Source organism: Mus caroli, unplaced genomic scaffold, assembly GCF_978045245.1.
Source record: "Mus caroli unplaced genomic scaffold, Mus_caroli_1 scaffold_10, whole genome shotgun sequence".
NCBI lineage: Eukaryota > Metazoa > Chordata > Mammalia > Rodentia > Muridae > Mus > Mus caroli.
Window position 1 is genome coordinate 35208580 of NW_028227265.1, and position 27310 is coordinate 35235889.

A 27310-nucleotide genomic window follows, 5' to 3' on the forward strand; every position below is an offset into this window, starting at 1 on the left:
GCCAGGAATAGATATTAACAGTGTCTTTACTCCTCTGTTATTGAGAGGCTCCTGAGAAAAACAAACGTTCCAAAGGCTACCATATTTCAGTTCATTTCTGCCTTTAAAAACTTCCCCCAAAAGCCTCAGACTCAACTTTATATTAAATTAACCAAATCTGGACATTTTCTTCAAATATAAGGTTAACTCAAAATGATCTGAGGTCTCCTCTCTGATGACTCTGATCCAACAATTGCTAACAATAAGATGCCCAAAAAGAACGCTATACTCACCAAGTCCTATTTCTTCAATTATTACTTTTCTATTTATATAAAATTTTTTCATTCTTAGAAATTCGTCATAAATCAAAAGAGAGAAAAAAGCCATATTAAAACAATTGCTGTTAACAGTGTACAGCTTCCCTAACGCTGATAGGGCTGTAACACTGCACAGGCCTGGATCACACCCCCCTGCCAGACACTGGGCTGCAGCTTTGTATCTGTTCCCCGTCCTTATAATAGAGGAAAAGGTGTCTCACAAGAGAAATCCAGGCTCAGGCTTAATTCTGATACTTGTCATCTGCCCTTCAAACTATATGCTCTCTTCCACAGGACAAATGAAGTGGAGATAATATATCTTCCCATCATTTTGAAAGAAATTACATGAAAACACAGGGCTCTATGTACTACAAGAACAGCTAAATTCTGAAAGATCACACCAAGTGTGGCAAAGATATGAAACAAATGGAATTTTCACATACTGATGGTGGAAGATATAATGAAACCATTTAGGGGTAATGTCTACTAAACGTTGAACTTTCACAGGGTGTGGTGGCTCATGCCTTAATCCCAACTCCTTAAAGAAACTAAGACAGAGGATCACTGTGGGTGTGAAGCCAGCTTACACTACCCAGTGAGTTTTGGGCCAGCCTGGACTACAGAGTAAGATCTCAAAAAAACAAAAGAACAACAAAAATGCTAAACTGCTCGCGTGCACACACACACACACACACACACACACACACACACACACACAGGGGAGAGGTGAGTGCTAACAATTGAACCTGGGGCCTGGTGCACACTAAAGTGCCCTTCCAGTAATCCCAACTCTAGCCCCAAAGCTGAACACACACATATATATTTTGACCCAGCAATTTCCTCTCAGGTGTACTCCCAAAGAGATACAAATATATTTTCATCAAGATAAAGGAATTGTTCTTAATAGCATTGTTTATAAAAGCCAAGAACTCGAAACTACCTAAATGTTCATCAACACTAGAATGGGCACACAAAACTAGTTATACTGTTCAGTCATAAAATGAATGGCTTACCACTACAAATAAAATATATGAGTAGAGTGTTATGCAAAAATAATCTACAAATAGCACATTTTATGGCTCCAGTTTTATAAAGTTCGAAGAGGTAGGACCTTGGGGGATGGGGCAGAGGTCAGAGGCTACTGCTGAGATACTGGGCTTGTTTTAGTAACTTGTTCAGTTTTAATAACTGACTGAATTACATACTTAGGATTTTTATACTTTACTGAATAAACCTTACACTTTGTGGAGAGAGATCAAAACAATAAAAGCAATGAAAACCATATGTAAGCTGAGAATAAACCATTTGTAAGCTCAAGCTAATAACTCCAACACTAAAAAGAATGAGACAGAAGGATCACACGAATGAAGTCATGCTATGCAGAGAACTCCAGACTAGTCAAGGCTATATATTAAAACCCTAATCCTATCTCAAAACAAATAAACAAAACTTCCCAGGAGTTTTCAGAAAATGACAATTCTCTGGATACATGGAAGAGGCTTGTGTGTATCACCTGCCAACTTACACAGCAACATTGTTCACTCTGCCAAAAATCCCAACAGAGAACAGTATAAGCCTGAGTAACTAACTCTCTCCAAGGGGCCTGGAGGTCATGGAAGAAGAGCCTACTGAATAGACTGGTCTATTTTTGAGAGAAGAGCAATCAAGAAAGAATATTTCATTTGTAGTTTATAATTACTTTCAAATCCCTGTACAGAGCACAGCCTATTAACACCATTTTAAAAAAAATGAAGTTTATAAAACCAGGAGTTGTTCTAATTATTTGCTCAGACTCAGGAAGAATTGAAAGAGAAACACCAGATTAGCCAAGGGTCTTGTGTATTAGTTCTTCCTCCTCAAAGACTGTTTTCATCTGAAGTCTTTGAGTCTAAGAAATATAGGTCAGTGTCCTTAAGGAGCAATTTCCCAAAATAACCGGACACGAGCAGCTACTTACCTGGGGGCTTGACTGAACAAAAAGATTGGTTCTTAAATTAATCTTAAATCCACCGAATCCTTGACCCACACTTCAACCAGCCAGGACTTGGAAGTTCTGGGCTTTCCAGCATGTTCTAACTCTGAGCCTGAGCTTCCCTATCTCCATATATAGTGAGAGTGTAGGAGCCTGCACTGGCTGTGGGGCATATACCTGCAAATCAGAAATCAGTACTTGGGAGGATAGGATAGGAAGTTTGCAAACCTGAGGACAGCTTCAGCTACATAGTAAAATCTTCTCTTTAAAAAGAAAAACAAACAAACAAACAAACAAACAAAAACCAAGTCCTCACCCCAAAGACTGAACAAGAAGCCCTGGTAATATTAATATCATCACTTTTAAAACATTAAAAACTTTAAATAGCTATTTCTGAAATTACTTTTAGATGCTTTTTCTTTTTTAACTTGACCCAGATAGGATCTCCTGTATCCTAGGCTGGCTTTGATATTGATAGGATCTCATGTACCCTAGGCTGGCTTTGATATTGATAGGATCTCATGTACCCTAGGCTGGCTTTGATATTGATAGGATCTCATGTACCCTAGGCTGGCTTTGATATTGATAGGATCTCATGTACCCTAGGCTGGCTTTGATATTGATAGGATCTCATGTACCCTAGGCTGGCTTTGATATTGATAGGATCTCATGTACCCTAGGCTGGCTTTGATATTGATAGGATCTCATGTACCCTAGGCTGGCTTTGATATTGATAGGATCTCATGTACCCTAGGCTGGCTTTGATATTGATAGGATCTCATGTACCCTAGGCTGGCTTTGATATTGATAGGATCTCATGTACCCTAGGCTGGCTTTGATATTGATAGGATCTCCTGTACCCTAGGCTGGCTTTGATATTGATAGGATCTCCTGTACCCTAGGCTGGCTTTGATATTGATAGGATCGCATGTACCCTAGGCTGGCTTTGATATTGATAGGATCTCATGTACCCTAGGCTGGCTTTGATATTGATAGGATCTCATGTACCCTAGGCTGGCTTTGATATTGATAGGATCTCCTGTATCCTAGGCTGGCTTTGATATTGATAGGATCTCCTGTACCCTAGGCTGGCTTTGATATTGAACTTCTAGTCCTTCTCCTCCTGAGTACTGGGAATTGACCAGGGCTTTATGAATGTTGCTCTAACTGAGCTACATTCCCAACTCTGAAATTACTTTAGAAAGGACAACAGGGCTTTAATCCCAGCACTTGGGAGACAGAGGCAGGAGGATCTGTTTGAGTTCAAGACCAACCTGGTCTACAAGCAGGTTCCAGAACAGTCAGGACTACACAGAGAAAACCTATCTTGAGAAAAAAAGGGGGGGAGGGAACTGGGGGTGGGAGAGGAGGAGGAAGAGGGGGGAAAAAGGAAGAGGAGGAGAAGGAAGAGGAAGAAGAAGAAGAGGAGGAGGAGACAGGTTGTTAGACCCAAATATAGCCCCTGAAAATTCCTTGCAGGAAAGATCTCCAACATGCAGTGAGACAGAAGAAAGCTGCAGGAGGGAGCACACAAACACTTTACACAAATTCGCATACACTTTCAGATATGTGCACTTGTATAAGCAGTGCTAGAAATGGGTGTAAGGAAGAAGCGATGACCTACAGACTACAAAGAAAAACAGAATGGGTTATCAGGAGAGAGGGTGTTTTAAGTTTTGAACCATGTCCCTACACTGTCTTTATTTTTTTAGTCAAATCTTTAAAAGAGAAGAACAATCTCAACTTAGTACAACTACAATAAACTTTGGCAATTAAGACAAGCAGACAAGCACTGGAACTTCGAATTTTGACTGGTGGTGACTGATCTGATTCAACCTACCTCACTTTCTTGGGTGAAGTCAAGGGCATCCTCTCCCGACGCCAGCAGCGTGTGCAGAATCCTTTGTTTCACTTGTTCCCACTCGACCAGCATTGATTCTCGATGATACTCCTCAGCCATGCCAAAGGTCTGCCAGACAGGACAGAGAACAGACCCAGTGACTTTGGTTTCCTTTAAAACAATGCAGAACTGCAAAACAGGAGCCCCCACCCACCAACCACTTTTCTAGAAGCAGATTCAAACAATCTATTTTCAAATTTATCATTTAAAAAAACTTGTTAGCAATGGTTTATAACATACTAATGTGAAGACATTTCTGAAGACTCTCACTAAACTATGAGAAAATATATATAAAATATACCATTTAAAAATTATTTTATTATTTTATATATATGGCTGTTTTACCTGCATGGATGTCTGCACATCACATGCATATCCAGTGCCCAGGGAGGCCAGAAGGGGATATCAGATCCTTGAGACTAGAGTTACAAATGATTATGAGTCACCATGCTGGATACTGGAAATGGAACCCACATCTTCTGGAAGAGTAGCCAGTGCTCTTACCAGCTGAGCCATTTCTCCAACCCAAGCGTCCCAGTTTTAAGTGGAGAGCTGAGTGGCATGACGTGCAGGTGCAATGGCCTCCACCGTCCATCCTTAGAATGCTGATACAAAACTGAAGCTCTGTAGCTGTTCACTAATAACAGGCTGCTCCTTTCTCTACCCAGACCCTGGCAACCATTATCCAGCTCTCTCTCTGACTGTGATTACTCCAGTTCTCTCTATCTCTTTACCGCTGGCTTACTTTATTTAGCAGTCCCTAACATCTATCACGCTGAAGTATGTGCCACATTTCATTGCATTTGTATGTAACACTGCTAAGGACGTGGGTATGCAGATATCTTTTCAAGTCCCAGCTTTTAGTGATGGGGATGTACTCAGACAGAGAATTGCTGACACCATCTTGGTAATCTTCTGATTTTCTGAGGCTACAAGTTTCCATAAAGGATACAGTACTTTAGGCTATAGCACTGATGGTGAATCAGGGTTCCCATTTTCCTACACTCTCACTACCGCACCATTTGCAGTTGTTATAGGAACGTTAGGCAAGTAGCTCACTGTCATTTTGATTTGAATCTTCCTAATGATGTGATGATGAGCATGTCTCCCTATGCTTATTACTAGCCTTTTCGAATTAGGCTATTAAAAGACACAGCAGTACCTTTTTCTTTCTTTCTTTTCTTTTCTTTTCTTTTCTTTTCTTTTCTTTTCTTTTCTTTCCTTCCTTCCTTCCTTCTTTCTTTCTGAGACAGGGTTTCTCTGTATAGTCCTGTTTTCTCTCTCTCTCTCTCTCTCTCTCTCTCTCTCTCTCTCTCTCTCTCTCTCTCTTTCTACAGGGTTTCTTTGTATAGCCCTGGCTGTCCTGGCCTCGAACTCTGAAATCTGCCTGCCTCTGCTTCCCAAGTGCTGGGATTAAAGGAGTGCGCCACCATGCCCAGCTGTACCTTTTCTTTGTAGGACATGAAACAATGATGAATCACTGGTGTCTTAAGAGCTGAGACACTAAAGAGGGAGGGCTCTTCCAGTGAGTTGACTTATTTATGTAAAGTACTAATATTTCTGGTAACAGGAAAAAAGCAGTAAAAGAAAAATGCCTGCTGGGATTGATTTCCCAGCATCCTAGACCAATGACTACAGGACGACACTAGAACAAAGGTGCTGGGGGTCAGGGAGGGGGAAAGAAGGGTGGACGGGAGAAAAGCAAGAAACATAGGAAGAAAGGAAGACAGAACCAACACAGTTTACAGCTACATTGAATTGAGGCTGTTCTAGACCTAAAACTTTTTAATTGGTAGATCAGGTTTCCCCCAGATAAAACCCACTTTTCAAAAGAAGGCTATCTCACCTACAATGAGATTGCCATCTAATTAGGCAGCACTGAGAGCATATCAGTAATGCCTGCTTTATTTTGGGCAATGCAGATAATTTATACTGATAATCATTATGTACACAAACTGTGGGGAACTATTAGAAAAATCAAATATCTTCTTCTATAAATGCACTGAGTACTGAACAGCATTAAAATGCAGGCTAAAAGAACAAGGGACACAATACACACACACACACACACACACACACACACGACTGGGAAGAAGGGCAATGTGTTTCATACAGTGCAATCATGGGAGAAATGAACAAAACTTTTAAAACTCTTCCTGTTTTGTTCTTTGTACCGAGATCAGACAGCATGGGTGGCAGGAATGGACGCAGGCCAGCCAGTTGGCCAGAGTTGGAACATACACAGAAAACCTTTATCTCTTGTTAATATGTGTAAACACAGACACAAAGGCTGTGCATTTTGACTAGAGACATGTGACTGATCAGAAAGGTGGAGTGGAAATGGAGAAAGAAGTGATTCCCTGGATGTGACTCACAATGGACACCACACCTTTTCTAACGGCTTCTTAGTGGAAGCCACTGCATTTTTAACCCTGAGCCTCTCCCTATAGAAGAATATAGGGTTTCAATGGCAGGAGGACCTGGGCAGGTGGAAAAGTTTTCAAAAGCAAGTAAGACACAGGCAAAGCTGTGGCACTAGCCCAGGACACTACAGCATCAGCAGGGTTTCTTGAAGACATGTTCTCTGGCTAATAATCAAGAGCAAAGTAGTAAAGGCAGTGAAGACCACAGATAAGACACCACCACAGAAAGCAGGGATGACGACAGCGGGGTCAGTCAGAATTCCAGCATCAGGTAAGGGTTAAAGCAACCACAGTAGGAATTAACTACTGCACCCCAAGTCCACTAGTTTACTAGGCTATCCTGGTACTTCCAGAAATACCAAACAACTTTGAAAAATGGAAGCTTTGGAGTTCAAGTGCTCACATGCCCCTGAGAAGTATGCCAGTTATTTATTTACAAAAAGCAGCAACCTAAACACTGTCATCCTATTTATTGTTGGTGTGACAAAGAATATAAAATAAAAATAAATGGCCCAACATTAAAATTCTCTTGTCTTAACCATAGCACCCAGCTTATCTTAGAGACAATGGAATGTCTAGCTTGTGGATCAATCAGGAATGAAGAGCAGGCCATCTGCCCAGCTGTGGCCAGGTGGGTTTACTGTACCGTGGAATCTGCAGTACTGAACTAGAGGCACAAAAGGTAATGGTGACCAAAGAGGAGTTACTCAAAAAAGAGGAAAGAGCAGGGAGGGTCTGTGACAAGCAGGAAGTGGACATGGAAAGAGTAAAGGAAAGTGAAAGGAAATGTAGAGACCTAAAACTCAAAAGGAAGGCAAAAGCAACCTCAGAAAAAAGTAACAAATTCAAGCTGAATGACAACTATGTTCTGTGTGGAAGGCATTACCTGTAGAACACAGTTAAGAAAAGAAGGCAGGCCGGGCAGTGGTGGCACACACCTTTAATCCCAGCGCTTGGGAGGCAGAGGCAGGCGGATTTCTGAGTTTGAGACCAGCCTGGTCTACAGAGTGAGTTCTAGGACAGCCAGGGCTACACAGAGAAACCCTGTCTCGAAAAACCAAAAACCAAAAACCAAACAAAAAAAAAAAAAAAAAGAAAAGAAGGCAGGGAGCAAACTGGCAACTGAATTAAGGACACGTTGGGAGCCCCTGAACTCTATTTTACCAAAATGAAGAGAGCAGTGTGCTTTGGCTTCACATCCTATTCTTACGGAGCTGCTGCAGCTTTTAGAGACACTTTGTATGTTCTGAGAGTGTCATTTGTCTCTGCTGGGAGGCTCTAAATAGGAAAGGCAAGGATACATTTGTGGTTTCCTAGCCTGTTTTCCCAGCATTTCAGCGGGGCATTGGCAAGTTATTCAGACAAGAAATTGTAACGGAAATGCCAGGAAGCTGCTGAATTTTTAATTATTTTTTTATTGAAAATTCTTTTTGCTCAGCAGTAAGCTTCCACTGTCCAGCCAAGTGAGAGGTACCCCTCAGGCTGGCTCCCAACACTGGGATGTCGTCCTCATAAACACATATGCACACATTTTGTGTTGTGGCATGTCACCTAAATTGTTTTGGCTGGCTGCACATTTAGTCTCAGTATGGCACAATATTTAGAGACTGCCAATTTCAGAAACACACTCTACAAGGTAAATGTATTAATAAGGTTTGGAGGCATTCAAGAATCCTAGTTTAATTTCATTGGTCTTTTATTTTTTTTTTCATCTTTTTTTTTTTTAATATTTTTATTACATATTTTCCTCACTTACATTTCCAATACTATCCCAAAAGTCCCCCATAGCGCCCCCCACTTCCCTACCCACCCATTCCCATTCTTTTGGCCCTGGCATTCCCCTATATTGGGGCATATAAAGTTTGCAAGTCCAATGGGCCTCTCTTTCCATTGATGGCCGACTAGGCCATCTTTCGATACATATGCAGCTAGAGACAAGAGCTCCAGGGTTCTGGTTAGTACATCATGTTGTTCCAACAATAGGGTTGCAGATCCCTTTAGCTCCTTGGGTACTTTCTCTAGCTTCTCCATTGGGAGCCCTGTGATACATCCAATAGCTGACTGTGAACATCCACTCCTGTGTTTGCTAGGCCCCGGCATCGTCTCACAAGAGACAGCTATATTTGGGTCCTTTCAGCAAGATCTTGCTAGTGTATGCAATGGTGTCAGCGTTTAGAAGCTGATTATGAGACGGATCCCTGGATACAGCAGTCTCTAAATGGTCCATCCTTTCATCACAGCTACGAACTTTGTCTCTGTAACTCCTTCCCTGGGTGTTTTGTTCCCAATTCTAAGAAGGTGCACAGTGTCCACACTTTGGTCTTCATTCTTCTTGAGTTTCATGCGTGTACTGGCTACTTTTGTGTCAACTTGACACAGCTGGAGTTATCACAAAGAAAGGAGCTTCAGTTGAGGAAATGCCTCCATGAGATCCAACTGTAAGGCATTTTCTCAATTAGTGATCAAGGGGGAAAGGCCCCTTGTGGGTGGGACCATCCCTGGGCTGGTAGTCTTGGGTTCTATAAGAGAGTAGGCTGAGCAAGCCAGGGGAGGCAAGCCAGTAAAGAACATCCCTCCATGGCCTCTGCATCAGCTCCTGCTTCCTGACCTGCTTGAGTTCCAGTCCTGACTTCCTTTGGTGATGAACAGCAGTATGGAAGTGTAAGGCGAATAAACCCTTTCCTCCCCAACTTGCTTCTTGGTCATGATGTTTGTGCAGGAATAGAAACCCTGACTAAGACAAATTGGTACCAGCAGAGTGGGGTATTCCTGTGACAACCTGACCATGTTTTGGGGAGGACTGTAGAAGGACTTTGGAACTTTGGGCTTGAAGATCCATTCGTTGTTAAGAGCTCTGTCAGATGTGTAGGAGCTTGGAAGATAATGCTGAGAACAGTGCAGAAGATGGAGGCCTGGTTTGTGAAATTTCAGAGGGAAAATTAAAGACTCTCTTCAGGGGCATTGCTGTTTTTATTGTGAAGATTTTGTAGTTCTGGTTAGCTGGGGCTGAAGAATCAGCTGTGATTAACAAGATACCAGAACTACTAAAGCAAAAACTTTGCATTACTGGGACTATTGATGCTGGTTAGCTGGAGCTAAGAAATTAGCGGTGATTAAGAAGAGACCAGCATCTTTGAGGTGACATCTTCTGGGAAGTGTTTTCTGAAAGCACAAAGAGGCTGTATTCCAGAGATACGCAAGGTTGTACTCCTTCTGCAGTGGGACTTGGTAATGTGTAAGCGTCACCCAGGTGGTACTGGTTTTGAAGGCATGAAGGGGTCACACAGCAGCTCAGGCTCGGCACTGTGAGAGGCCATGGAAGGCCATTGGTGAAGGTGCAGCCCCAGTTGTAATTGAAGGCCCAGGACTGAAGGGGTCACGCAGTGTTTTGGAGATGCCAGTACCACGAGATGACCACCAAGAGCAGCAGCAGCAGTGGAGTACAGGCATCTGGAGCCCAGAGGACGACGTGTGTGCTACAAAGGGCATGGCTGGAGAAGTGACCCAAGCCCTTGGAGGAGCCCAGAAGATCGTGAGTTGGATCCCAGACGTTGGACGGTTGGAGATTGATTTTTGCTTTGATTGTGACTGTGCCCTGATATTTTCCCTCTTGAAGGAAGAAACTGTTTTAGTGGGGCCCACAGTTAAGAGACTTTTAATTGTAAAAAGACTTTGGATTTTAAAAGAGATGGATATTTTAAAGAGATTGAAATTTTAAGAAAATGTAAAGACTGTGGGACTTTTAAAGTTATTTAGATCTTGGGGATGAATAAGAATGTAAGGGTTGAGGCTTACTAGTGATGTGTTTGTGTGTCAAGTTGACAAGGGGTCAATTGTACTGGCTACTTTTGTGTCAACTTGACACAGCTGGAGTTATCACAAAGAAAGGAGCTTCAGTTGAGGAAATGCCTCCATGAGATCCAACTGTAAGGCATTTTCTCAATTAGTGATCAAGGGGGAAAGGCCCCTTGTGGGTGGGACCATCCCTGGGCTGGTAGTCTTGGGTTCTATAAGAGAGTAGGCTGAGCAAGCCAGGGGAGGCAAGCCAGTAAAGAACATCTCTCCATGGCCTCTGTATCAGCTCCTGCTCCCTGACCTGTCTGAGTTCCAGTCCTGACTTCCTTTGGTGATGAACAGCAGCATGGAAGTGTAAGCCGAATAAACCCTTTCCTCCCCAACTTGCTTCTTGGTCATGATGTTTGTGCAGGAATAGAAACCCTGACTAAGACAATGCGTTTATCAAATTGTATCTTATATCTTGGGTATCCTAAGTTTTGGGCTAATATCCACTTATCAATGAATACATATTGTGTGAGTTCTTTTGTGATTGTGTTACTTCACTCAAGATGATGCCCTCCAGGTCCATCCATTTGGCTAGGAATTTCATAAATTCATTCTTTTTAATAGCTGAGTAGTACTCCATTGTGTAAATGTACCATAATTTCTGTATCCATTCCTCTGTTGAGGGACATCTGGGTTCTTTCCAGCTTCTGGCTATTATAAATAGGGCTGCTATGAACATAGTGGAGCATGTGTCCTTTTTACTGGTTGGGACATCTTCTGGATATATGCCCAGGAGAGGTATTGCTGGATCCTCCGGTAGTACTATGTCCAATTTTCTGAGGAACCGCCAGACTGATTTCCAGAGTGGTTGTACAAGCTTGCAATCCCACCAACAATGGAGGAGTGTTCCTCTTTCTCCACATCCTCGCCAGCATCTGCTGTCACCTGAATTTTTGATCTTAGCCATTCTGACTGGTGTGAGGTGGAATCTCAGGGTTGTTTTGATTTGCATTTCCCTGATGATTAAGGATGTTGAACATTTTTTCAGGTGTTTCTCTGCCATTCGGTATTCCTCAGGTGAGAATTCTTTGTTCAGTTCTGAGCCCCATTTTATAATGGGGTTATTTGACTTTCTGGAGTCCACCTTCTTGAGTTCTTTATATCATTGGTCTTTTATAACAGGACAATCAATTTTGGTAAGAAATTCAAGAGTGAACAACAACAAAAACCCTTTCTAAACGTCTTCAGATCTAAATCAAATTAATTTCTCTATTTCTAGGATTAAGTACTGCTGCCAACACTGTAACTAATGAAACTGGAATTTCCTAATTGGTCACGTAATGTCTTTGGAACATTTCTTGCACACTAGAGAAGGCAGCCGTGCCTGCCATCAGTCCTACTGAGGATTTTACCCTGTAGACTGAACTAACTGCGCATCAAGCAGGGGTCCTTCTCACTTCATTACTTTTCAGATTACACAAATAATACATAAACACATTTCACCTGACATCCAAGCTAAGTAAACACTGCAAGAGGAGCAACATTCCTTCCTCCAATCCCTCTGCAGAGAGACACAGCAGGCAGACTGGCAGGTGCTTCTGGGAGAAGGCACCTTCACAGAGTCAGGTCTAACTTGACAGCTAACCTTTTCTCTCTCTTCCCCAAAGACCTCTCAGGAGCCTCAAAACTTTTACTCTGAGCTGGGATGTTACTGAAAAGCTGCAGTCCTTGTCAGAAACAAGAGGAGCTAATGCACATTAGTAAAGGACCTGTCAGCATCATGAAGGAATGCTTCTCCAAAATATACACTTTTATCCAACATGGAATGCTATATTGCTGTGTCTTGGGAATCTCACCTAACAATTACTATTCATTCCCAGAATGAAACCACCCAGAAACACCTGTGTAAAACTATCTGTTCTGATATTTCTGGATTGAGAGCATTTGCAGGGGTGGAGAGAGGCTAGAATGTACAATGGCTGCTCTGGGTGATGTATCTGTTATCATTTAGCATACCAAACATATTCTAGAAGCATTTGAGAAAATGTTAGCATGGTGATATAGCCTTGCTACCAACCTGGAAACCTGGGTTTGAGCCCCAAACCCACATGGTAAAAGGAAATAACCAACACACAAAAGGTGTCCTTTAGTTCTACATCCCACCCCGCCTAGAAATAAACGACAGTATAAAACAAAATGTTAGTTTGAAAAAAAAAAAAGTGTCGCCATCATGCAGTAAGATGAAGGAAACAGAACAGGCAGGACTTGCAATCCACTGATTAACACCATCACTCATGCATTTCATGTTGTTTCTTACCCTCTTCCGGGACTCTTCAATAGCAGACAACAAGGCATTATCTTTCTCATTCTTCAGGAAGCCCTAGAAAATGAAGTAAAGCCACATAACCAAGGTTACTTCCAAATAGCCAGAAGTATACTGCTGAGCAAAAGGTAATCCCAAGAACCTGGTGTAGCAGTGCATGTCTTTAACTCTGGCACCGAGGTGGAGACAGGAGAATCAGGAGCTCAAGGCCATTTCCAGTAACGCAGGAAGTTTGCAGGCCAAATTGGGATATTGGAGACTCTGTACTCTCTATCCTCTCTGCCCCTGCCAAAGCCTAGTGCCTCCATTTACTAATGGCAGGACATTAACCAAACTCTAAAAGTCTGCTGACTTATGTATAATAATGAGATAATGCAATCAAGTTCTTGGACCCAAGGCTCAGTACACAGCTCTATCATTAATACTGATTGTCTAGATATGTGGGAGACGTTAAGGAAAGTGAACTCAGGGTGGCCTCCTGGTTCTTGTTCACTGTCTCTATTTGCCTGAGATGAGGTCAGCTGAGGGAGGATACAAGAGCCTGTGACAATAGGCACAGATGCACACAGGCAGACCCTGTCTTTCATACAAAGGCAAAGCTTCTTTTCCACAGCTTGGGGCTGCGAGGTCTAAGCAGAAACAAGGAAAGCTACAATTAGTATTACATATTCATCATGGATGGAGATCAAAGTCTTGTTGTAATATGAAAGACTCCAAGTCATGCTACACCCCAGATCCACCGAAATTCTGTACAGCACAGTTGGCAAGCACACTATTTATACATTTATACATTTTAATGACCTGCTTTCTTTGTAATGCTTTCTTTATGATTTTTTAAAAAGAATTTGGGGAATGTAAAAGAAAGACTTAAGCAAACACTTTTAAATGGCAAGCTCACTTAAGACGCACCGGATGGTTTTCTACAGATCTGCTTAGTTTGCATACTTGTCATTTTAACAACTGTAGCTTTATGCACTCTGTCCAAATAACCTAGTTCTTAAGCTGCTGGTTAGCAAATATGAATGGAAGGCGATACAGGAATATAATTTGGATAAGATATTAATAATATTCTTAGATCTCCAAGATCCCTTATCCACTGGTCCACGATTCCCCTGCACGCTGCTCTCATACTCCAAGGCAGCCAGCAGCCAGCAGCCAAACAGTCCCCTCGGGAAGACGGCTCCAGGGCAGCTCTGAGGATTCAATGCAGACGGTTGTCTACACTGACAACGGGGTATGAGGTGAGGGTTAGGGAGAGGCTTCAGTCCCTTTTTAGTAATGGTCCCACATACAGGAAAGGGAGATGATGTAATCATAAAATATACATACATTGTCCTTCATGGAAAAAGTCAATCTTGTATTATGAATTCTCTATTTTTCAGACAGGGTCTCAACTGTGTAGCATCCATCTCACCATCTTTCTCATAAGGGCTTCAATGGCTAAGGCTAAATTAAAGGCTTACAGTTTCACCATTTATAAGCAAAACTATGCATCAACTACCGTGGACTGATACTGCTCAACCATGAGTAGGCAGGGGCCATGCGCTGCTGCTCAGGAAGCTGTTCGATTAAAGGTGGGAGTGGGAGGAGAAGCCTCCATTGATAAGGCCTAGTTTAACTTTTCTGTTATGGCTAATGCAGAGGGCAGTATGTTAAACCTGATATTCTATCTCCCTTCTATGCTTCCCTGGGATCTTCCCAAGTCACACACATTAACTTCTTTTAACTATGCCTACATTCATGTATTTCACATATATGCATACATACAAACATATATACATACATACATACATACAAGCATGCAAAGCAGTAGTCAAGACACATTCACTTAAAAGAGAAGTACTCGTGAAACAGAGCCCTCAACTGAATTAAAAAGAATTCTCTCTCTCTCTCTCTCTCTCACGCGCACACACATACACACACACTCACTCATGCAAACCAACATTACCAACAATTAAAGAAAAAAAAGGTCATATATTTGAAGAAAAATGGGGCAGGGGGTTTACATGGGAGGGGCAGGAGGGAGGAAAGAGAAGTGGGTAAATGATGTAATTTTATTATTATTTCCAAAAATAAAAGATTATCATAGCAAAAGGAAAATAACAAATTATTGGGATCAGACTAAGCTCCTTGTCTTTTAAAAGCTATATTGTAAAAACTCTCAACATATTAAATGAAGCATTTGTACACGAGACTTGAATTGCAGATACGACCCACATATGAACAAAGACCACACCAGTAGGTACCTCAAAGACTACCTGCTCTCTGTAGTACACACAACCCTTTCTCAGAACTCCTGGAAGACAGGTCCAGACCGTTCCCCAGACAGCACACTATCTGCATGTGGCCTGTGCACATTTTAAGCCATAGGTCACTAACACAATGTGAATCTAGGGTTAAGAGCTTATATACCATATTATTTAGGCAATAATGACAAGAAAATTTGCATATATTCAATATCCCTCCAATAGGTCTTGCTATTTCTCTCTCCAAAGATGTTTTAAAACTTCCTAGTTCAGCATCCCAATCACTGGTATTACAGGTCTGTGCCACCACATTGTGCATGTCAGACAAAATGTTTATTCTAGAATGTTTGTGTTTGGTTATATATGGGGCCAATTACATTTATTCTGCTCTTTGATATTTATCTTTTATTCCTTTCTACAAGGAAACATTAGAATAGATTATACATATTATATACTTTCAAAACTATACATTCACAGCCTACCTTTTTTTAAATTTTCAACCTCATGCTTTTAATTTTAATATCAGATACTTGTTAGAGATGTTTGTGGATACAGAAGTATGAATGTTGGGGGAGTTAGATACAGTTAGGGTTGACCAAGACAGAGTATGTATTAAAAATGTCATAAGGAAACTTGCTACTTTGTAAACTAATGGAAAAATAAAGTAATATACTAAAGCCTGTTCTATTTTTCAATGTATCTATCTTGTACAACTTTATTGCAAAATGCACAAACAATAAAAGGAAACAAAGAATAAATTAGACTTCATCACAAACACATTTGGCCACAAAGAATGCCATCAAGAAATAGTTTCAAATCATGTACCCAATATGGGACTTGCATTGAGAATGAATATATATATATATATATATATATATATATATATATATGTACATACACACCTCTTACTTACATCTTGATTTTTTTTTTTTTTTTTTTTTTGGTTTTTCGAGACAGGGTTTCTCTGTGTAGTTGTGGCTGTCCTGGAACTCACTCTGTAGCCCAGGCCGGCCTCGAACTCAGAAATCCGCCTGCCTCTGCCTCCCGAGAGTGCTGGGATTAAAGGCGTGCGCCACCACGCCCGGCACATCTTGATTTTTTATAATTACAAATGATCCAATTCAGAAATAGACAAAGGCTCTAAACATTTTTCTCAAGTAGATTCACAAGTAGCTGTTGTGTATATGACAAGATGTCGCCATTAGTATTTAGAAGAGAGAATTCCAGGCAACAAGGAAAAGGCATGTGATATTTAGCATTGCAGCATAGTTTTTTGTTTTAATTTTTAATATTTTTTTTATTACGTATTTTCCTCAATTACATTTCCAATGCTATCCCAAAACAGGTACACAGTGGTGACGGATGGAATCTTGTGCCATCTAGTGGTGATGATTAATTTCTTCTAAAGAACACACCCAGCCGGGCAGTGGTGGTGCACACCTTTAGTAACAGCACTCGGGAGGCAGAGGCAGAGGCAGGCGGATTTCTGAGTTCGAGGCCAGCATGGTCTACAAAGTGAGTTCCAGGACAGCCAGAGCTACACAGAGAAACCCTGTCTCGAAAAAAAAAAAAAAAAAAAAAAAAAGAACACACCTTTGTGAAAAGTCATGAATGAGGATATTCTAAAGTCACTGTCTCTCTCCCATAGGCTATCAAACTATTGAGACTACCCAAGAAATTCCTTCCCCAGGTATCTCACTGATGGGAGAAAAAGGGCTGAAACCTAGCACCAGCCAGAGGGGCAACTTGTCCCCAAGACAGAAACTTAACACAGGTCTGACAATTCCTCAGACCACCCTGCAGGCCAGCCTGCAGTCCGGATGATGATGGGGAGGCACACAATCAGACTAGCATGGCTTAGTTAGGCATACTTCTTGCTCTGTTTTAACCTAAACCTATGTCAGGACCTCGAAGCTAGATTTGGAGGCGTGGGGCCCATTTGCTCCTTTCCCAGTATGGCCATATCGAAAAAAATCGTTTTCTGTTCTTCACTACCACCCACCCCAGACAGGTTTTCTCTGTGTAGCCCTGGCTGTCCTGTAACTTTCTCTGTAGACCAGGCTGGCCTCAAACTCAGAAATCTGCCTGCCTCTGCCTCCCAAGTGCTGGGATTAAAGGCGTGTGCCACCACACCCGGCCCCAGGCTTTGACTCTTAACAACTCTGGTAACAGTTACACAGGGCTGGAATAAAATTGCTAAATTAAAGATGGGGACAATAATGTATTTTACCATATAAAATAATAAAAACAAAATTAAACATCAAAATGGGTAAAAGACTCCTGTCTTCTTCCTCCTCCTCTTCAGTCTCAGAGCCTGGATGGGGCCAGGTATGGTGGCTCACCACTGTAATCCCAGTAGTAGGAAAGATTGCTGCGAGTTCAAGGCCAACCTGAGCCTCAGAGTAATACATTGTCTCAAAACACCAAACCCCAAGAATATAACAAGAATAAACTGAACAGTGGGCAGAAACATAATCTGTCTTCATCCAGGTTTCCCAAGCCTCTTCCTAGACTTGTTATGACTAAAGTTGTTTTCAGTTTAAATTACTATGCTTGGGAGATTTATAAAACAAACATGCCTCTAACCTGCAAGCCCTACTTGCCAAGAGCAGATAACACACTGGCGTGCTGGAGGCTGTTGTTCTGCATCTGTGAACTACCTTGGTTGTCCCAACTCTACAGGATGTGCTTGATCACACACAGGCAGGCAGGATGTATGTCAGGATGTATGTTTGCCTTGACTGGACAAAGGTGGGTAGTACATAGCCTTGTGGTTCTTGCCTTTATAAGCCCCTATTTATTATAATTCAGTGACATACTATGGGAATCCAATATCCATCATTTTGGATTAAATATAGCTAGCCAGTATTAAAGCTAGCTTCAAATTTGGTTCAAAAATTGTGTAGTGGTCTTATTCTTACTGGTAGGATTAACAGTCTCTTCTTTTTGGTTTCTGTGAGACTCTCCTTAAAACTTTAAAGACTATCCTCATCCTGGAAAGGTGTTTGTATCATTTATCAAAAAGTGGGTTCTCTGGAAAATCAAGTTAGGGTACAAAGGTAAAGGCTGAGCAGGGTCTCCACTACTGGGAAGGCCTTGTACACAGCTTCCCTCCTACTCAGAGATGGCTGCAGGCCTTTGGGGTTAATATGCCCATACCCAACTTTTCCTATATGCTCCGCCCTTCTAGGGTCCCAGAATAGACACGTCACTGGCTCTTGGAATGAGTTTTGGTTTCCAGCTTTCTGGAACACACAATAGCTCCCATTCAGAAAGGAATTGGACAATTCAATGACATCCAGGGCCAATCCTTTTAACAGTAGGAAAGCATAGACATCATAAGTCTAAAAGATTCACAGTATAAACACACACACACACACACACGCCTGAGTGTTTACATATATGTGCTAACACATGCATGTATGGTTTCTATGAAGGCCAGAAGAGGGCTCCTCTGGAACTGGAGTTACAGCCACCACATGGGTGCAGAGAACTGAATCCAGGCCTTCTGCAACAGCAGCAAGTGCTCTTAACTGCTGAATCATCTCTCCAGTTCATCTTTGCTAGAGGAACTAGGCTGCCTTGTGATGTACCTGATGGAGAATAACCCAGACCAGAACTTCAAGGTTACGTCCATTTTCCTACCAATACTGTAGGTATTTCAAGGACCCAGTAGCCAAAGCAGCTCCTAAATAGCTATAGGACAGGAAGATGAGCCTTACTGTAGTCAATACAGACTCTGGTATTCAGAATACCCCAGAGAAGAGGAGAGAAGAGGCCTAGGCAAACAGACCTTTGTTGTGCCTAATGGACATATTTCTTAGCTTATCTGCTCTCCAATGGTGAGGAACTGGTTCAGCAAGTAAAGGTGCTCTTCCTTTTGAAATCCTGAGGACCTGAGTTCAGATTCTCAGAACTCCATACGCACGTGTATACACATGCGCACGCATGCACATACACATGCGCACGCACACATAAAACAAAATCTTTAAAAAAAGAATCTCTAGGGCTGAAGAGATGGCTCAGCAGTTAAGAGCACTAACTGCTCTTCCAGAGGTCCTGAGTTCAATTCCCAGCAACCATAATGTGGCTCACAACCATCTGTAATGGGATCCGATGTCCTCTTCTGGTGCTTCTGAAGACAGTGACGGTGTCCTCACATACATGAAATAAATAAATAAATCTTAAAAAAAAAATAAGAATCTCTAATGAGAAAATTTTCTATGTACAGTTAAGTCAGAAAAGAAAAGCCATTAAAAATATATTTTATGCTGCTTTTTTTTTTACAGGTCTCTGCTTCCATTTATAAGTAAGCTTGACTTGAAGAACATATAAAGCTCCTTACTGCTCTTCACACAGATATACATATAATTAGAGGCTGCTGCACAAAGGAAAAGCCATATTTGATATGGCCCTCACAACACAAAACACTTTTTATTCTCCCTTTTCTTCAACAGACCAACCAGCCAACCATGCTGTCAAATGGAGACAGCACTACAGCCCGTGGGTATCTGACAAGATGCAAAATCCACAGTGGACAGCACAGAATCTCTATGCTGCCTCCCATTTAATATGTATGACAGATACAAATCAACAGGAAATCTGTAATAACCAACATTCAAAATATTTACATTTAAAATTTTACATTTTCTTATTTGGGCCAGGGGTCATGACACATGTAGAGGTCAGAGGTCAGAGACAACCAGTGAGTTGGTTCTCTCCTTCCATTACATGGCTTCCAGAGTTTGAGCTCAAGTCCTTAGATTTGGCAGCAAATGCTTTTACTCGATGAGTCATCTAGTCAGTCCCCAAATCAAAATATTAATGTGAAGTCAACAGTGATATTAGGAATGAACACTACAATTGAATGAACTGCCAAGACACGAATAAAAGGCATAAAGACAAAATAAGCAAGAAAAGGCGTGGTGGCGCACGCCTTTAATCCTAGCACTTGGGATGCAGAGGCAGGTGGCTCTCTTGTCAGTTTGAGGCCAGCCTGATCTACCTAAGAGAACTCAAAGACAGCCAGGGCTATCTATTGAAACCTTGTCTTTTTGGGAAGCGATAAAGGAGGTGGATAAATAAACAGAGTAGTGATTCTTATTCCGAGATGAAACCAAACCCACAGTGAGCTGGGCCTCTGCGCTGGTGTGGACATGGTTGCTCTTCACCAGCCCCTTCTATGGTGTCTGCTGATGCTCCCCCAGGCATCATTCAAGTGCAAATGATGAAACTCAAAGAACTGACACTTTTATATTTGGGTAGTCCCCAAGCTTTAAATTAGAGAATTTACATAATGTCTTAAAGTACTTTGGGCCACTTTATCAGATAGAGAGTATTGTGATAATATAATATATATAAAATGAGGCTGAATCTCCACTAACGTTTATACTTTAATCTCCAACTCAGATTTAAACTAAGTCCCACTGCTTGTTTTCTACAAAAATGTCAAATTATCTGTTGATAGACTGCATATGTTCCCCATAAGAGAGTAGGGTCAGACAGACAAGAATGATGCCACTAGTCGGATGCTGTTGTGTGAGCCTGTGCCGAGTCTCTCGGCCCTTTCAGCAGGTGGCAGCAGATGCATGTTCAGGTAAGTCTGGAGCCAGAGGTGGCAGCCCCTGGCAATGTGACATAGTGCTGTACAAGACACGATGACGAATCTCATTTTGTATTTTGAACAAAATGAGCTTCAAGTGTTAACGCTTTAAAGAGGGCCATAAAATTGCATGCTGATTTGGATCCTTTAAGGCAGATCAAATTATTGTTCAATTTACTTGATTTACTTGGCAGTTTTCTAATTCTCCCCCAGGAGGAGAACTCAGTGTCCCAAAGGAGATCTAATAAACACAAAAATGCTCAGCATGGGTGGTACTGCCTCCCAGACCAACAAAGGGCACACGGGCAACATTTTGACCTTAGGGTGCTGACATGCCTGGTCTCTTCAGAATCATGTCAGTAGTAGTCCATCTGCACCACTGCCTTCTAAGAAAGCATGGGCCTTAAAGATGGGCATTACTGTAAGCCCACTCACACTTTTTGCACATTTCCTCCTTATTATCCATCTCTATTTTCCACACCCCCAAAACAAGCAAGTGCCAGAACAAAAGCCCAACCTCTAAGACTTGAGAGTCAGGTAAAGCTATGGGCCAAGCAACAGCAAGTCAGGTAGTGAGGACTGCAGAGATGTGTAAAACCCCGCCCTGCTCACATAATGTGGGCATGGAATACTGGGTGCCTCCTCCTAGCTCTGCACCAAGGCATCACACGGAGTTGCTAACTTGAGAAAGACCATATTAGAGGCTGCATCTCAGTGATGTTACTTAGAGCTTATGCTGCTGCTGCTGCTGCTGCTGCTGCTAAGCCTCTTCTGTCCCTTTAAGGGCAGTGGGACATTCTTATTACCTGCCAATCCCATCTCACACCAGCCATTTCTAGATATTCAAGAATGATAACTCACACACCTCAGTTATTGGAAGACTCCATACAGAGGTTACAAGTACTAATGACATCCTATAAATGACATTGGTGACAAAAAAAAACAGCTTTCTACAGATTCTGCTTTCCCTCCACATCCCAAAAAGTCCTGCTGCCCCTTCATGCCCATAGAAAGCACTATCTTTTCATAAGAGGACTGGAGAGAGGGGACAACTTTGTCTGTGCTGCTGTCACACCACTTCTTAAAAACTACGCCCAAGCTGGGCGTGGTGGCACACGCCTTTAATCCCAGCACTCGGGAAGCAGAGGCAGGCGGATTTCTGAGTTTGAGGCCAGCCTGGTCCACAAAGTGAGTTCCAGGACAGCCAGGGCTATACAGAGAAACCCTGTCTCGAAAGAAAACAAAAACAAAAACAAAACAAAAAAAAACCTACATCAAAGCCTACACCCAGTGAGAGAGACCATGATGTAGCATGGAGTGACAGACCGTGGTAGCATGCCCTCTGCTAGTCATTCTCCCTCTCCCTCTTTGCTGGGGAAATGTGGCTGTCCCAGTGGTAGATATCAAGGGAGCAGGGGCTGGCCAGCGGCTCTGACACTGGGATAGCAGCAGAGAGAAAACACAGTTGTGAACACTTCCTCTTCTTTATCCAACTGCCCCCTAACCTCAGCACACCTGCTGTAGAGACAGAAGAAAGGGGAAGATTCTGCAGGAAGAACTTTTTCAATTCACCTTTGCAAATCGAATGAATATTAATAGTACACTGTGTGCTTGGCTTCAAAGAGCAGCAGCAGAGTCCTCTCCTCATCCAAAGGCATGAATAGGATCTCAAAACTGGACACTACGGTCGCTCTAGGGGAGGAACAAGGTGGGTTCATTAGGGGACGAAAAAAGCATTTCAAGCTCATCTTGGACTTTGGGTACTAAACCTGCCCTGCAGCATAAATGGGAATACAGCAATAATAGCCTGGCTGATAAGCAACAAGCCTTTCTATGGCCCTTAACATACACTCTGAAAAAACCCACTGAAGAAGTCTCTACTCTAAACAAGAAACAAGACTAGGAGTGGAGCCTGAGCTTCATCTGACCTTGTGCCTTCCACCCTATTGGGGGAAAAATGAAAGCAAGCTTCGAACACTGAGCCAGGGGTTGGGAGTTGGAGTTGAGTAGAAAGTGTGTCTCAGTCAGTCCAATGAGAGCCAGCAACCTGCTTTCCACGGAGCTTAGGATTAAGCCTGAGCTCTCCTTAGCAAGCACAAGAAACGCTGTGAGGACAGTGTTTAGGAGCCACGCTCATATTAATTCCCTGCTGGTACCCACTGTCAGTCATTCACAATGCAGTCAAGAATGCTCTGCAGTCTCTCCTGCTCTCCAGCCGTGCTTCTGCTGACAGATCTGAGCACAAGCCAGCATGGGTGTCACAGAAGAGAGCCTTGTTTTTACTGTAGTCCCTTCATACTCAAAAATTCATTTTTCAAAAAATTGGAAACAACCAACCAAAGACATTTTCTCTAATTTCACAGTGTTTTAAGTGTAATTTGTCAGAGCTTTGTTAACCATGCTTGGAGTTTTACTCTCTCCTAAACCTCTTTATTAAGGCTGGAAACCTTTCGACTTTACTCTGTTAGAGCCAAGGAATGCTGGGGAATGCACCACTCACCCCTGTCATCATAGACACAGCTGCAGGTCTGGAAGATATAAGCAGTGGAGAACATGGGGCACAGACATTTATCAAGGAGAAACTGCCCCCAAATTAAAGGCAGCTAAATCCTTTGTTAGAGGAGTTGGTCTGCTAGGGATGCCTCAGAGAACCCCGCCCCACCCCAGATCATAGAGTGCCTTACCACTCACAGTCACCCATCGTCACGAGCCTAGGAGCCTCACTTGCAGGGGAGATCATAGTTTTTTTTTTGTTTGTTTGTTTTTTTTTTTTTTTTTTTTTTTTTTTTGGTTTTTCGAGACAGGGTTTCTCTGTATAGCCCTGGCTGTCCTGGAACTCACTTTGTAGCCCAGGCTGGCCTCGAACTCAGAAATCCGCCTGCCTCTGCCTCCCGAGTGCTGGAATTAAAGGCGTGCGCCACCACGCCCGGCTGAGATCATAGTTTTAATTGTATGTTTATAAAGGACAAATTGGTAAGTGTACATCATCTTCAACACAAACCCTAGAAGACTCTGGGCACAGCTTAGGAGTCATTGCTGGGATAGCTGAAAACAGACTGTGAGTCAGGTTGCTCCAGCACAGACAGACTGACTGTGCTGACCAGCCAGCCAACAAAGATAAAAAAACAAAACAAAACAAAAAAAAAACCACCCAAAGGAAGCAGACAGCATGTAGGTCAGGAGTACAGTGTTGTGGGTGTAGAGCAGATCACTTATGTCTGCCCTTGAGAAAGTGATTTGCTGCAGAAAACCTTGCCCCGATAAGTTGATTGTGCCAGATAAACTTTATGGTTGGCTCCAAAAATTCCAAAGAGATGGGAATGAGAAAAGGCAGCAGCAGCACGGCTCTGGCCATATTTCATCTGCAGAATAATCCATATCTGCAGTCACAAAAGAAATACTGTAAGCTTCATTTTGAAAGTGCTGGCATATTTCATATATAAAATAACAAAAGCTGATGAAGAACCAGATGAGACAAAAAATGCAGTCTTACAGGAATGCTGCTTCACCTTGCCATTAATAATAATACTGTTCTGCATTTTCTAAAACTTTATCTATACAACATAAAGAACACACAATGGAAGCAACTCCAAAGTGTTAATACAATCTCTCAAAGGTGGTATTTGAAGTCTAGATATGAGTGCTAACAACGCTTTAGGAAAACCTGAAAACTTCTATCTCCTACTGATAACAAGTAACCATGAACTGTTTGGTGGTGGTGTTCCTAAGGATGTCTTCAGACTGTTCTAGAAAATAACTGCAATCTGGATCTCCTCATGGTGCCCCCGGTGACGCCATTTTACTCCTTCCTCGCTGCCATCTTAGTGCCACAGCATGCTTCCTAGCAGGCTGGCTGGCATGTCTGCTTGTCTACTCTGTACTGCCAGCGCAGTCAAAGGTGTGATAGGAATATATTTTCTGTCACGGAAAGAACTGACCCCTGAATCTTTACTCTCAAAAGGCTAAAATTTTATGTGAAAAGCTTTGGAAAAGCTTCCAAACTGCAGAAACTCAAGAATACAGTATCAGGAAGAGCCTCCTCTAGCAGCCAAACTGGAGTAGCCAGGCTGGAAGTGAGTAAAACACAAAGCACTACTAGACCTCTGCACCTCCCAGCTGATCTAAAAGGTACTTGGCACAGAGCTTTTCTATAAAGTCAGTAACGGAGGAAGGGAGAACCCACAGAATCTTCTAACAAACAGCACTTAAAGATTTTTTAAAGGAAGGCTCTGTAGAGCTCCTTAAGCAATCCATCCACCCCACATTCTAGGTAAGGCTGCAGGTGTGATTCACTGCCTGAAGACACTTTCATTTCAAGGTGTAAGCCTTGTGGAAATCAAAGGGAAAGCCACCTTTTCCTTTCTAGCACTTATATGAACAATTAGTGCATTCAATGCAGGGTCTCTGAGACTGGGGAAAAAACCAAAACCAAAACCAAAGCCTGAGGGCCAGGCTTCCATGTGAGTTCTATTAGATTTACAGAATCTCTCTAGGACTCAGGTCAGGGTTTGTAAAACTGACTCTACTGTATCAATGTAAAGTTGCTGTGAAGAAAACTGCTCTTTTCTAAGCATCCAACATGTGTTAGACAGAGACAGTGCTTAGTGACCAGGATGAACAGTATCCCAAACAACCTACAGGGGGTGGCTGGCTTTCTAAACCTGCTACAAGTCAAAAGAATTCTGAGAAGCCAATTCTGTGAAGGCCAAACAGCCACTCAGTCTGGCGAGCCAGCTCTTCAAGCACAGCTAACTATCAAACTTAACACTCTTCAGGATTAAGACAAAAATTCTTCAGCCTTTAAAAAAATAAACACACAAGTCAAAGTTAAAATCCACACGTTTTCTCTCAGCAACAGCAGAACAGAATATAGATCTGCATCAAGTCAAGTGCACCTACATTTAAGAATCCAGGCTCACAAGCTCACAGCCACAAAATGACTTTTATCTGAGTAGCTTTGCGTTCACAAGTATTAACGAAGGAAAGGCACCAAAAATGGTTCCCGTAAGTGAGAGAGAGAAAACTCAATCTATTATTTTCTTTAGGACAAAATTTTCTTTCATTAAAAACACTTTTTTCTTATGCCTCCTAATCATGTACTTATAGATTATTAACACGGAAGCCCTTTTTAAAAAAAAATAAAAAGCTCTAAAATTCAACAGCCCTTTTCAGGAATAAAAGACATTTTTCTTAAAGACAATAAAAGAACCAAGACTCTGAAGTTAACTACTCTTAGGCTTCCTTTTATTCCCCCAGAAATCATTTTCCATCTTTGACTAGTGTAAATTCATATTTATCATTATTAATGAATAATTAATTAAGGTCATTTGCTAAAGTCACTCATGAATCTCGTATTTTAGGAATATACCTGAGTTTTGACATAGAACGTAGAAGAAAAAAATCCAAGGGTCTCTGCTACACTTTGCACATTGGCAACATTAGCTTAAAGTCTATTTTACCCATTCACCCAAAGACAGATTTTCAACCTTTATCACTACACGAGAAATACTTACTGTAGACAAAAGGATTCCATTTTCTTTCTGGGAATATTCTCCCCACTCCTAAAGAATTCTTCTACACAGTATGCGAAAGCAGTGTTAGTTCCACAGCTACAAAGCTCCTGTGCCATAGCAGCTATGTCAATGGGATGGACCTGCAGCTGCCTTCAGAAGCCTGCTCACCTCGCCCATGATACAGCTAATTGTTAAAAATGGTGGATGAGACGTTTTCCATACATTACATTAAGGAGCTCTGATGAAGGCACTGGCATCCACCCACTTCAAACAAAGGGAAATAATGTGCAACTGTACAAGGCATGGATAACTGAGTCATCTCCCTGCACACAGGGTCAGTGTTAGAGGTTTCCTCCATCTTTTACAAAATGCAAAGCACAGCTATTGTCTCATCTCTAAATCAATTCTATGCAGTGTTGCATCGGGTCAGAGTTTTAAAGGAATGAATCTTAGGCACAAGTGAGTCTAGATCCCACCCCCACCCCCACCCCCACCACTGAGAGAAGCCAAATTCTCCCAGCTACCCTCCCTTTCTGAGCAGGTCTCCTCCATTCCCCACTTGACAGCTTCTCCAGCTTCCTATTGTTAGTAAAGAAAAGTCCCACCTTTGAAGGGGCCAAAGCCCTCAACCAGGTGAGCCATTTCCAAGTCTCAGCTTCAGAGAGCTCCAGACCCCACAGGCCCCACAACAGAAAACACATTCTTGAGATAAAAAGGTATATATACATATTTTTTTATTTTATTGTTTTTAAAAGCATGACAATGAACTGATTTAATGTTGAACTAAAACAACTAGTTATTTCTGATATTAATCAAGCTATTAAGTATTATTTATAGAAAACATTATTATTATCTTGTTATTTTCCAAACACTGTTTACATGACTTAGGAAGTTTTTATTTTACTTATAAACATCATAAAAATCTGAAATACATGTATATGTAAGAGCTATACAGTTCTCAATTGGAATTTAAGAAATTAAAAATACTTTCTTAATTTAAATTGCCAATAACTGATAACTATTAAGAATTTATGTTAGGTACTAATATTTAATTTTTCTCATTTAAAATCTTATACTAAACCATTCCCTGTGAGATAATTCCAATCTCTGACAGTAATTTTTTTCCTGACACAAGAAACCCAACTTATGAGATTCTATGAACGCACACACACACACACCTAAATTCTAAAGAAGGAACTGGTTGGAGAGAGAGAGAGAGATTTTCTAACTTCATATTTCACATGATACAAAT

The 27310-nt window shown here is 41.8% G+C and overlaps 1 protein-coding gene across 3 annotated transcripts in view; it reads right to left on the reverse strand.

The window, feature by feature from the left end:
• Positions 1–27310, reverse strand: part of Nup93 (nucleoporin 93) — a 110065-nt gene that overhangs the window by 24890 nt on the left and 57865 nt on the right. For all 3 annotated transcript variants that reach the window (XM_021169822.3, XM_029480656.2, XM_029480655.2), the window contains 2 exons: positions 12692–12754; positions 4109–4237 (listed from right to left, as the gene is read on the reverse strand). In XM_021169822.3, coding sequence (XP_021025481.1) covers positions 4109–4237; positions 12692–12754 — 192 coding nt within the window. The remainder of the gene's footprint in view (positions 1–4108; positions 4238–12691; positions 12755–27310) is intronic.